The sequence below is a fragment of the Neovison vison genome, chromosome 12, assembly GCF_020171115.1.
Source record: "Neovison vison isolate M4711 chromosome 12, ASM_NN_V1, whole genome shotgun sequence".
Lineage (NCBI taxonomy): Eukaryota > Metazoa > Chordata > Mammalia > Carnivora > Mustelidae > Neogale > Neogale vison.
The window spans coordinates 88,687,304-88,700,322 of NC_058102.1; the positions used below are offsets into that span (position 1 = coordinate 88,687,304).

General features: G+C 50.8%; 1 protein-coding gene across 1 annotated transcript; it reads right to left on the reverse strand.

Moving 5' to 3' along the window:
- Positions 1-575: 575 nt before the first annotated feature.
- Positions 576-12,114, reverse strand: KRT79 (keratin 79). Its single transcript, XM_044227595.1, has 9 exons — positions 11,579-12,114; positions 9,161-9,381; positions 8,063-8,123; positions 7,845-7,940; positions 3,446-3,610; positions 3,122-3,247; positions 2,233-2,453; positions 1,518-1,552; positions 576-1,243 (listed from the first exon to the last, which is right to left on the reverse strand). Exons 1-9 carry the CDS (start codon positions 12,059-12,061, stop codon positions 1,056-1,058), a joined length of 1,596 nt encoding a protein of 531 aa, XP_044083530.1. The 5' UTR covers positions 12,062-12,114; the 3' UTR covers positions 576-1,055.
- Between the last annotated feature and the right edge of the window lie 905 nt (positions 12,115-13,019).

The following is a 13,019-nucleotide window of genomic DNA, read 5'->3' on the forward strand; positions in this document are numbered from 1 at the left end:
GACCAGATATGAGGGCTGAGAGAGAAGCCATCAGACTGCTCGGTGATGAGTTAGGTGGAAAATCAGGAGCCAGAGGGAAGGGAAGCAAAGGGCACTGGTTCCTATTAAGGCCGTTGTTAGCCAGGGGCTTTACACATGTTCTCATCACACCTTGCTTTTACAAAGGAGGAAACTGGGAATCCGAGAGGTTAAGTGACTTGCCCAAGATCACACAGTAAGTGGCAGAACTAGGATTTAAACCCAAGTTTGGCCAGTTCTGAAGCCCAAGATCTCGCCATTGAACAATTGAACTGCCTACCCCACAGAGTTAGCAGAGGACGGAGGACTCAGTAGCATCAGGAGATGGGCTGTAATAGGCAGCTGCTCAGTGACCAGGTCCTGCCTGAACAACTTATATATTGCTTCAAGACTTCTCTCATGAACTCCGCAAAGAAGAGAGTAAGAGCCAAGACCTACAGTGGTGATGGTTATCAGTTGGTGTGCTTCTAGCATGGTTAGTAGCATGGGGCATAGTGAGCGTGTGGTTGACAGTTTCATTCCCCGGGCAGGACAGACTGGAGCCCCAGACAGCTAGCTGCAGTTGAGATACATCATTTATTGAGATACATCACAGGCACAGACAGGAGAGCCAGGCATGGATAGATTCAGAGAGGGGTTGGGTCTGGTGGGAGACTGGGGAGGTTGAAAGGCCTTCAGGGACCACTCACAACTTCCTTCCTTCCTCCGCAAGCCTGCCCTGAACACAGAGCAGAAGAACAGAGGAACTGAGGGAAATCCAACCTCCTCTCAGTGATCAAAAGGTCACCTCCAGATCACTCAAATACATTGCCCAGGGTGGTGGCCTTAATCTCCCCTCCCATCACATTGCAGAAGCAAGGAGAAAACGTGGGTAGATTTGCACCTTCCCAAAATGCAGATCGCATGCAAAGAGTCTGGCATGCAAATACACCGGACCTGTGGTTCTGGGGCTGTTCCCTTTCCTATGGAGGTGGGTGGGGTGGGATGAGTACAGCAAGGAGGAAACTGCAGGGGCCCCAGCTTGCAAGTCTGAAAAGCTAATACCTCCGGCTTGATGTCTTGACCGTGGTGGTCTTCCGCAGGATGGAGGTGCCCCCAGAGACGGCCCCTCCCTTGACAGTGCTGAATCCACCCTTGCTAGCACCCCCACCCCCACCCAGGGACATGCCACCCCCAAAGCTGGCCGCACCGCCTCCGCACACCGTGGTGGAGTTGCCAGTCACCGCTGTAAGACAAAGGGTCTGGGTAAGGCAGGGCAGCCACACTGATAGGGGGAGAGGAACTTGCAGAAACCAATGAAGGATGGGAACAAGCAGGCAGTGGAGCCCTGGGAAACTGATGGAGAAGGTGGGGCAGTAAACTCATTCTTTGGGAACCCCCAAACTTGTCTCCAGTGGCTCAGGTAGAGGGCAATGTGCTTCTGGCCAAGGACAGATTTAGTGGACTGAGCAGAGGACCGGGGCTGAGCCTGAGGCCAGGGAAGGCAGCAAAATACTCACAAATGCTGACGGCACTGGGACATTCTCCAGACATCCTGCAGAAACCGAAATAGCAGGAGAAGGGTCAGTGGTCCCCAGAGCCCAGGTGAAAACCCTCTCCCTCCTTCCCCTTTCCCACTCTCTGCCTTCATGTTAGGTCAACTCAGTGAGTCAACTCTCAAGCCAGGTTCCACAAGACAAGATCAGGAGACATGAGAAACAGGTGCATGTGGCTGTGCTGGGCCTTGTGGCCCTTCCAGCAGGTGCCACAGAGAAAGCAGAGCCACAGCAAGCCAAGTGACACCAGCCTCCCCTGTCCTGCCTTCTTCTGCATGCACATCACAGACGGCAAACAAAGCTCATGCCAAGACAAAGCTTCCCAGTTTCTGGCTCTTTAAATGACTTTCTGTACATCTCACACCTTCCCAAGAACAGAGATGATTAAATTTTTTTCAAAGCCTCAGAGGTGGTGGAATCCGGTGTTGGAAGAAGAAACCTCACTTCTGTAGGGCTGCTGACCACTGTAAGAATTACTGATTGTCCTGCCAACTGAAGAGATGTGCAGCAGAGGCAGTGAACCCAAGTGGAAAGTCTGCTGTGGGTGATGAGTTAGGAGCCCAGCTTCCTGGTTCCTCCCTTCTCTCCCTAGCCCTAGCACAGAGCCAGTGATGACACAGGCTCTCCCACAGGGCAGGGCTATTAAGCCCTCCGAATCAGGGCAGGCAGGGGCCCCCACCTGCTCTCCTCGCTCTCCAGCAGCTTGCGGTAGGTGGCGATCTCCACGTCCAAGGCCAGTTTGACATTCATGAGAGCCTGGTAGTCACGCAGCAGCCGGGCCAGGTCCTCCTTGGCCTGGTGCAGGGCCATGTCCAGGTCCCCAAGCTTCTTCTGAGCATCCTTCAATGCCATATCCCCTCGCTGCTCCGCTTCTGCGATGGCAGCCTGCAGCTGCTGGCACTGCCCAACGGATGAGAGGTGTTGGGAACATCCTCCAGGGTCATCACATCCATCTCTCTGCCCTCAAGCCAGATACCACCATTCCCCCACCCATCCCCCCCAGACCCCAACTAACTGAGAAAGAAGGAAAGCAGAAATATTCTTCTCAGAGAAGAGATACTATTACCCAAGCAGGGTCATGTAGCACTACTGAGAAAGTCCTTATTGAAGTCTAATCTTAGTCCCTCCTGCTGCAACTCAGCCCAGTGCCTCAAAAGAGATAGTATAAATAATATAACCTCACCATTAACCAAATGCTTCACTCCAATCTGGAGGAAAGCCCAAGCTTTTAGCCATATCCTAGAAGGAATCAGCACCTATGATCTGGATACTTGAACTGTCCGCCTCTTGCTCTGATCGCCTAGAGATGGGATCAGGCTCCCTGGAGGAGATCCTCTCACCTGCTCCAGCACTAAAATGCTATGAGACCTTGAACAAGTTCCTATCCTCCTCCCGGCCTTAGTTTCTTACCCTGTAAAAGGACTGTGTTGATTTTAACAGTCCAGCTCGTTTGAGTGTGTCCCATCCCTCAGAAAAAGAGCAGTTCTCACCCCTCAGCGTGACAATAGAGAAGGTCCTCACCTCTGCCAACCCCCACCTGACCCCCAGGCTCCTCACCAAAGACTCACCTGCTTCTTAACCGCATCCACCTCACCCTGCAGCCTCTGGACAGTGCGAGTGAGCTCAGCAATCTCATTCTTAGTGTCCCGCAGGCTGTCCCCATGCTTCCCAGCTGTCACCTGCAGCTCTTCATACTGGAGACCAACAAAGTGGCAGTGACCTGTCAGTTCCAGGCCTTCCTGGATAACTAGTTGCCCCAGGCCCACCCTCACTGCTAGAACCCCACCCCTGTCCCTACCCCGTCAGCTGGCGTGTCTAGCCCCAGGCTTCTCACAGTGGCAGAAGTTCTGTATCTGTCCCAGCCCACACACCTGACCAGCTGTTCTCCTCACCTTGGTCTGGTACCAAGCCTCAGCCTCAGCCCTGCTCCTCTGGGCAATCAGCTCATACTGGGCCTTGACCTCAGCAATGATGCTATCCAGGTCAAGTCTGCGATTGTTGTCCATAGAAAGGATGACATTGGTGTCAGACACGTGGGTCTGCACTTGGCTCAGCTCCTGCAGAAAAAGAGATAGCTGCCACCAGCGCCCCTCATCCAGGCCCCCAGGAGACAACCGAGGGATGAAGGATGGGGGCCCCAGGTGGCAAGAGGAGGCTTGTGCTCTACCCCAGGCTCCAGCCTAGAAGGAAAGACCTAATTCTCTCCAGCTGGGAAATGGGCTCTCATTTTTATAAACATCATTCCTTGTTGTGGATGTACAGGTTTCCAAAAGATTACAGAAGGGGAAAGAATGTGTACCTACTGCACCCAAACCTAGTGCCAGCCCCTGTCATCCTCAGAATGCCCTGGGATGCAGGCCAGCCCACTTTTGTCAACTTGGGAAAAGTCTCCCCTCTGACAGGGGCAGACAGTAGGATCCAAAGAACTGAACATAGACCTGATTCAAACCCCTTTCTCCAATCAGCCAGCTAACCCCCTGCACCACCATTCACAGCGGTCCTGACACTTTCCTTGGTTAGGAAAGAGGCTTGGGAAAGAGAAGTGACACATCCAAGGTCATCAGATCCAAGGTCATCCAGTCCAGTCCTGGGGCCCAGACTGGAACCAGTCAGTTGAGCAACAAATTCCCAGATGGTTTCCTCTAGACTATACTGACATTTATAGACCATGATGATGTTCTTGGACCCTCCCTGGGTTTCTAGAACCATTGATTTTGACATATAAACAGGCATTTAAAGATGCCATGAGCAGTAGGTTCAGTTTCAGCAGTTCTGTGCTCTGGCTTTGAGTTCAGCTCTATCACTAGTTCATTTGAATGGGCTCCCAACTGAGTTCTGCCTCCATCTCTCCCACGGTCCTTCCTGTCCTGAGCTGTCGACCAACTGCCCAAACCTCAGTGGCTCCCAGAGGGGAGAGAATCTTCTGTTTGAGAGTCAACACCTTGTATGCTCTGGTCTTGCCCCCAGCTTTCCTGCTGCCAGTGGAATTATAACAGATAAAGCTGGAATATTAGAGCACACTGACTTAGCATTTCCTGTGAGCAGGCGCTGTGTTAAGCACTTAACAGACACCAACTAGTTACAAGCCCTTTTCCAATAGCACAAAGAGTGACGTGACCTGCCCCAAATCACACACTAATAAGCGGGGAGCCCAGTCTTAAACCTTGGGAGTCTGACACCAGAACCTGAGGTGGCATGACTAAAAGAGAGATAGAAGCCGAGAAAGAGAACGACCAAATCCAGAACAGCCATCCATACTGACACAGATTTAGATTACTAAGCTGCATTATCATTTGAGAGGTGGAATGGGTGGGGAGGAAGGGGCAAACATCCAACTCATGAAACGTTTGCCATTGAGTGAAAAGACATGAGCTCTGGAGACAGGCAAAGCGAAGTTCAAGTCCCCAGCCTGCCATTCACTAGCTGTGTGACCGGGGTGGAACTTCCTGATGCCTCCACCCCCTCTTCTATAAAGAGCCTGTGGTGATCCTTCCTCGTGGGGTTGATGTAAGGATTCAGATCCGTTTGTGGCCTATGGTGGGTGCTCAGTAAAATGCATTATGTGCCCACACTTCTGTGAAGGTCGGTCAAGACGTCCATGAGGCTTATTTGCTACAGATCACATCATCTTGCCACAGCGGTGATAACCCTGACTTCATCATCTTGCAGCATCACCCTTTCACCGTCCCCCGCTCAGGGTCCCTGTGCGCCCCTGAGCCAGAGTGTAGTCCTGAGGAAAATCAACTTGGAATTTTTAAGACAAGGAGATCTACCAAATCCCACCAAGAGTGATAGACTAAGATGATAAAAGCGTTAGGTTTTCCAAAGAAACAGAGCTGATACAAGTGGAGAAGGAGAAGGAAGAGTGGAGAAGGAAGAGTTCCGTAGATTAAAGATATGCGTCTCCTCAGACACCAGCGACCCTGAGAGGAAGAGCACGTGGAGAGCCTCTGGGCAAGGAAGGAAAGAGCCAGAGAGGCCAAAGCATTGATACTGGAGCAGGGGCTAAATCCCACAGGAATCATCCAGGCCAGAGGGAGGGCACAAGGCTGCTTTTCTGCCCTGGAAGACATGCCAGGGGTTGGTGAGTGGCCCTCCAGATTTCCCCGAGATCTGGCTTGACCAAAACCAGAGCATGAAATCAATTAGCGAGTGCTTTATTGGCCATCACAGTTGATTCATGCAGGAGGCAACAAGGGAACGGCTGCTCTCGCCTTCATTCTCAACCCCAAAGAGGCACAGGTAAGCCTAAATATCATTCCCTTGAAAATGAAGACATTTGCTGCTTCTGGAGCTCTGGAATCTTCCCTACTATCTATATTTCTTATGGATCTCCAGGAGTTTCCATCCCCGTGGCAATCCCATGGTCCCCTCGGATATGCTCCTTTGGCCTGGACCCTTGAGAAGCCCAACAAGGCCAAGGCCTCTTATACTTTCTGTGTCTGTCTTGGCTTTCCATTTTCTCCTGCATCTTGCCCTTTCTAGTTTGATGACTGTTCTCCTTGATGGGAAACAGGCAAATGATGCAGTCATTAGACTTCTTCAGGTAAAACCTAACAACAGCCTCCTACAAACCTCTAGAATCACAAAATGTAAGTAAGAGGCATAGAGCCAGCAAGACTTCCCTAAGGAAAGGCCAAGACAAACGGATTTCATTTTCTCCTGTGGTTGTATTACTAAAATGCTAAAGGACCAGCACAGACTTCCACAGTATTCTTGAACACAAGACAGAAAGATGTGGGCCAGATGATGATATCAACTAGATTTTCAAGTAGCTGAGGCACTTGAACCACAAATTAGTGATGAGTGGAGTGAGGTCAGCCTGGGAGAAAGATACCACCAAAAGTCTAGCTCTTGCACTAGGACTCGGTTCTTGGCCTTGTTGGCTTTAATGTGCTCACTGGTCACATATACTGAAATGAACATTCACACTGAACTGAAAGTTTACCAGGTCTGCAGAGAACCCCAGGCTGAGACATCATGAATATATCCAATTACCCAATGGGGTATCTCCAACATATGCATGGGGGAAATTTGTTTCAAAGTGCCCACAGTTATCTAGATGACGGGATGAAACCATAATCACATGTCACAGGGAAAATGGGACTCATTAACTCTTGCATTTGGTTTCAAAAATTCAACTGCCCAAATCCAGGAAGTTGGAAGCAAATGGATACATGTCTCACTTGAAAGCATTCATGTAAAAAAGTCCAGGGAGGGGGCTGTTTAAGGAGCAAATATTGTGAAATGACTTCTAAAGATGACACATAAAAAAAAAAATAAAATAAAATAAAGATGACACATAAACTAATGCAACATTATGTGCGCGAATGCAAGTCTGTATGCTCCCTCCCTACCCCACCATTTCCCAAAGTCTGGTCTAAGAACACTGTTTCCTCAACTTCCTCATATGCCACAGATGTCAGTCCCCAGAGCACCCTGACCTCTAACACGCTGCCCTGGGAAAGGCAATGAGCCACACAGAAGACAACTCGCTTTGTTGCCTGAAGGGCAGACTCAGGGCCAATCAAGAGCAGAAGTCATGGGAAGATGATTGAAGTCAGCTTTCTTTTTTGGTCAACAGTGAAAATGCCTGCCCTGAAAAACAGTGAGCTCCCTGCCACCGGGAGGATTCAAGCCCAGGCTACATGACTCCTAGTAGCAATGAGGGAGAAAGGACTCCAGCACAGAGGGAAGGTGGGCCACGAGGCCCCTACTGAGTCCAAGTCCAGGATGCTAGGATCAATTCAGGTTAATTTCAGCCTTCTCACCCTGGTCTTCAAAACCTCCTTGTTTCCTTGGAACCCCTCTTGGATCCTGCAATCTACCTACTACCCACACCTCAACTCCTAAGCCCACCTAAAATCTCAGTCCTTTCTCTGCCATCTCGGCTCCTCCGGCCCTTGCTCCATTACAAACTGCTCTAGAAGGGAAAAGGTCTAACACAGGAGTGCAAGTCAGACTCTGAAGTCCAAGAACCAGGTTTTAATTCCAGCACTGCCTCCACCTAGCTCTGTGACCATGGGCAAGCTACCCTGAGCCTCCCTGTCCCTGATTATACAATGGAGACAATAGTAGTACCTCTATTGTGGCTTCCTTGAAAGGATTATGTAAAACTTGGCTGGGTGTCTGGCACATCCTTACCACTTAGCATGGAAGCGCGTGTTAATAAAAGGTCCAGGTTCTATTTTCCATCAGTTAGATTGCACTGGTGAATTCAGGTCAGACCTCCAGGGGGGATCCCCAGGGCTATACATATATGTAATTGTCCCCATCCATTGGCCGTCTCACCATTTCATAGAGATGATTCAGGAAGTCGAGCTCCTCAGTCAAGGTGCCCACCTTGCCAGTCAGATCCATTCGGCTCATGTATGCAGCATCCACATCCTGGTGCAAGAGAGACAGCAGGGCAGACACCTCAGTCCCCAGGGCTCTCGCCTCCCTCTGAGTCACCACGGCACCCTGGCAAGCCCGCGAACCACCTCCCCAACTCCCCTCCACCTGCTCACCTTCTTGAGCAGCACAAACTCATTCTCCGCCGCAGTGCGCTTGTTGATTTCATCCTCGTACCTGTAACATAGGAAGACTCAGGTCAGACTCAGCCTAGTTCTGCCTTCTAAAGCATTTAACCCACTTGGCTTTACGCCTCCTTGGGTCCCACGTTATCTAAGAACAGCTTTGAGAAGCAGTTCTGTAATGCAGCCCACCAGTGAAGAAACTTGGGGTACAGCCATTAAATATTCCTGCCCACCCGCTTTGAGGGAACGGGCCCAGACTTTGCACAATAATACGGCAATCAAGAGCAGCCATCTCTTTGGATCGGAGCCCCTGGGAGGCTTTATAGGAATAGGCAAAGCTGTGTCAACAGTGGTTTATCTTTGTGTTCGCTTTAGACAGGCAGGACGTCATTTAAAGCAGCTCATTTCTCTCCAACTGCTTTTGCTGAGATTTTAAGGATTAGAGATTGCCAGTATTAAGTTATTGGGAAAGTTATGAAAGATTATACCCTAAAATTATAAATATACATATCGCTCATCATAATCTCCGACCTTTATTTGGATCTTGATTCAAACCAACCATATTTTTAAAACTTAAGACATTTACGGGACAGTTGAAAATTCAAAATGAATGGATAGTCAAGGATATTGAGGAATTACTGTTTTAAAAATTTGAGTTGTGGTTATGACATTATGATTATGTTTGATTAAGTTAAGCTATGCTGATGAGCCTTATGAATATAGCCAGTAAATATCTGTGAATGAAATCACACGATGGCTAGGATTTGTTTCAAGACAATAAGGGAGAAGAAAAATCAACTAGGTGTATAGATGGAATAAGACTGGCTATGAGTTAATAATTATTAAAGCTGAGTAATAAGAACGTAGAGGTTCCTTTCATATTCTCCCTCCCTTAGAGTTTTTAAAATTATGAACAATACACAAATAAGTGGGACAGTTCTCCAGGAGGCACCCAAGGGAAGACGCTCTGTCTGTGCATTCCCCCAGGTGGGAACCAGGAACATGGGAATATGGTGGCCCTCTCTGGGGAGATTTCCCACACTGTCCCTTCCTCACCCCCATGGCCCCAGCCTGTCCAGTCCTCCTCACTTGCTCTTGAAGTCCTCAAGGACATCCTGCACATTCCTCAGCTCTGAGTCCAGCCTCCCCCGATCGCTCTGGAGGTTGTCCAGCTGCCTCCGCAGGTTGCCCAAGTAGTTCTCAAAGAGGGGTTCCAGGTTGTTCCTGGTGACACCCGAGTTCTGGCCCTGCTCCTGCAGCAGGGCCCACTTGGTCTCCAGCACCTTATTCTGCTGTTCCAGGAACCGGACCTGAGCCAAGACAAGAAGGTTGGTGGGCTGGTACCATCCACTGGCTCCAGACAGGACCCAGGACTGGGCCCATCGTCACCACCATCCCCATCCAGGACCTCACAGGGCTGGTGCACAGCTGATGCATTGCTGTGGGAAGGAGCCCCTCCTCCTCATGGAACAGCCTTCACTGGGAAAGACTGTCCAATCCAATGACAAGGACTCTAAAGAGTTAATAAACCGTAAAAGCCCCAACTCAGCCCTTTACTAGTTGGCAACAGTCAAATCACTTCTCTCTGGGTCTCCCTTTCCCCCTTGGCCTGGGTAAACCGATGTTCTTGAACCCTAATTCTGCACCAAAATCAACTGTTCAAAATGCAGGTGCATATAGAATGTATGTATATATATGTATGTATATATAAAAGTATGTACATATGTGCATGTACACACACACCCAAGGAAAGAGAAAGCAAATGTGACAAAATGTAAAAATTCATGAATCTAAAGTGAAATCAGTCAGAGAAGGACAAATACTACATGATTTCGCTCAGATGTGAAATTTAAGCAATGATACAAATGCACAAAGGAAAAAAGAGAGAGAGAAAGAAAGAAACAAACCAAGAAACAGACTCTTAACTCTAGAGAACACACTACTGGTTACCAGAAGGGACGTGAGAGGGCGGATGGGGGACATGGGCAATGGGGTTGTAGGGGAGCATTCTCAATGAGCAAGTATGAAAGTGTGGGATCGCAATGGTGTATGCCTGAAACTAATACAATACTCTGCGTTTGGAATTAAAATTGCATTAGATTAAGTTAAATTTTAAAATTTGGTGAATCTGGGTGAAAAATATAGAGAAATCTATTGTACTGTTCTAACAACTTTTCTATAAATTTGATTTTAAATATAGCTGCCCAGCCCTGCCTCTCAAGACTTAAAAGGGGGCTCATGGCATGGGCTTCACAGGTCCCCTGGTGGGTTCTCTGCCCAGCAAAAGACATGGGACAGGGTCAACTTCACAGATGCCCAGCTCCTAGAACATGATGCTGAGAGCCAGAGAAAGGTTTTTCTTGTTTGACCTCTGGGACAGTCCCACAGGAGAACCAAAAGTCACTAGGGGAGAAGGTGAGGAGGTGGGCGGAACTGCTTGCTTCACCTTCTGCAGTCCGGTTTCTCCAGGTCCAACCTCCACAGCACCCCAGGCCCAAAGTCACATGGCCTGGGAACCATGAAGCAGGTGCACCCACCACAAACAGCAACAAGGTCTCTTAATGCCAAGGACCATAGGGCCCAAGAACCTGAGCTCCAGGCCTACCTCTGCCTCCAAGTGCCTCTATGATCCTGTACAAATCACTTGTCCTTTCTAGACTTCTGTTTTCTCTTTTTTTAAATGGACAAATATCACAGTTCTGATTCCTCATGGGACACTGTGGGCTTCCCAAGAGAAAGAGGACATAAATGTTCTTTGGGGACCCCGAAGTCATATGGCTATCCACCAGGACTTTCTCCATCATGGTCCCCTTGCCTGGAGACTTGTGTTAGAGGTTGACAATGCAGCAGAGTGGACCTGGAAATGCCAGACAGAAGGTACAAGAGCCATCTCTTTGGTCTGGAAGCCAGGGAAGGAAGGAGTCAGGATGCTCCCGGTCTGGGACAGATCAAACTATACCCTGGGTCATGGTGCCCCGGCAACCACCCTCTTCACTGTCCATCCCAGATTGAGTTTCTGGGAACAGCAGAAACAACAAGGAGGAATAAGAGAAGAAAAATGGTAACTTCTTCTAGAACAACACCTCAATCGTGTCCTGGTCACATCTTTGTCAGGCCTTCTCCAACACTGAGAGAACAGGGAACAGATGGGCTCCTTGGATAACTTGTTTAACATTTGAGCTGGTTTCCCCAGCTGACCAGAGGCACCGAGGACCACCCTATTAGGAGGAGCCCTGAGGACTGTCTACTCCTTAATTGTGGGACAGGTTGCTGTATGATCATGTCAACGATACAACACAGTCAAGATGGGCTCAGCAACAGCCCTTGTAACCAGAATCACCGAGCAAGGACAAGGAGACCCAGAAGGATGTTGCCAGGCCAGAGAGCTCAAAGTCATTCCATCAATTGCCCCTCAGCAGTGTGCAGCCTCCGCCCAGCACCCCTTCTCCTAGCAGCCCTGCTTCTGCTCCCAAGGTTCCCTCCCTGCTTCCTTCCACCCCGGCTCACCTTGTCGATGAAAGAGGCAAACTTGTTGTTGAGCGTCTTGATCTGCTCACGCTCTTGGGTGCGCACCCGCTGGATCTCAGGGTCAATCTCCACATTGAGAGGGGTCAGCAGGCTCTGGTTGACGGTGACCTCCTGAATCCCTCCAGGGGGACAGGCTGGCCCAAATGCCTGCCGCCCAGCCCCCAGGCCCACATAGGCCCCACTGCCAAAGCCGAAGCCTCCCAGAGCCCGCCCTGATGAGGCCCCTCCAGCCACACTGACTGAGATGCTCTTGCTGCCCCCCAGGTTATAGAGGCTTCGGCTGCCAAAGCCAGCTCTGCTGGGGCCACAGCGGGTCCCCCCGCCACTGCTACTGCTCCGGGACACCGTCACTGAGCTGAAGCTGGTGTGGCCCCGGGACCCACCTCCTCCACTTGCAGAGTTGGAGCTAAAGCCCCCTTTGGTGGAGTATGTCTGTCGAGACACAGAGGATCTCATGACCATCAGAGGGGCAGGAGCGCAGGCTGAGAGAGCGGAGAGGGAATGCGGTATGGGAATGCTGTGCCACCAATGGGCTTTTTATCTTTTCCCAGTTGGGCTGGCTCCTGGGCTCCAGAGACACTCCTGCCCCATTGCCCGAGGAGCAGAGGGAGGGGCCCCATGGGCCAGGGGAGTCCCCTTACCCCCAGCAGCAGGGAGGGGCTGCTCCCAGTTATCATCCGTGCTCTGGAGCTGGGGCTGAGCCGAGACTGTGTGGGGCAGGATGCCACCTTCTCCCCCCTGGGGCTCTCCTGTCTTGGAACGGGATGATACAGGCTCCCACGGCCGCCCCCACCACCCAGTGGCTGGCTTGGTCTCCTCCCACCCAGCCCCGATGGCCACAGTCAATGGGGCTCTGTTCTATGGGATTTGGCCCAGGCCCCTGTCGCAAGCCAAGGCCCCAGGGCCCAGGGCTGTACAGGTGGTAAGGGAAGGGAGGGTTGGGCAACGGGCTGTGGAGAGGGTGCCCAGGCCTGCTCCAGTCCCACCCTCCCAGCCCACGGCCTCATCGCCGCCCGACAGGTCCAGGGTGGGGGACACAGGTGACAGAGTGGGCTGGGGGCAGTCTGTTCTTCCATCATCCACTGCCAGATTGTCTGCAGGGCAGAGACCCCACGCCAAGCAAAGTGGGTATAAGGACAGGAAGAGGGTGTCGGCCCAACCATGGGGCTGGACCACTAGAGGAGGAAGTGGAAAGCCTGGGCACCTCAGGCTTTGCCCCGAGGCCAGGGAGATGCATGGGGCGAAGCACATTTTGCTGGGGGACTGAAGAGAAAGAGAGCACTTTGACTGGCACCTGAACCGCCCCCCCCAAGCCCTCTGTCCCACAGTAGACACCCCTAGAAAAGCCCAGCCACTCTGGAGGAGGTGGATGGAGGACACATCCCATTCTGATTAGACATAAGTATAGGTCTAAAAAGAA

Bases quoted from the DNA above. Each gene is read 5' to 3' on its own strand.
- KRT79 (XM_044227595.1), bottom strand. From the start codon at position 12,061: ATGGTCATGAGATCCTCTGTGTCTCGACAGACATACTCCACCAAAGGG. The intron at 7,941-8,062 runs GTGAGCAGGTGG...CTCTTGCACCAG, and splicing joins AGTTTGTGCTGCTCAAGAAG to GATGTGGATGCTGCATACAT. The intron at 3,248-3,445 runs GTGAGGAGAACA...GTTGGTCTCCAG, and splicing joins AGGCTTGGTACCAGACCAAG to TATGAAGAGCTGCAGGTGAC.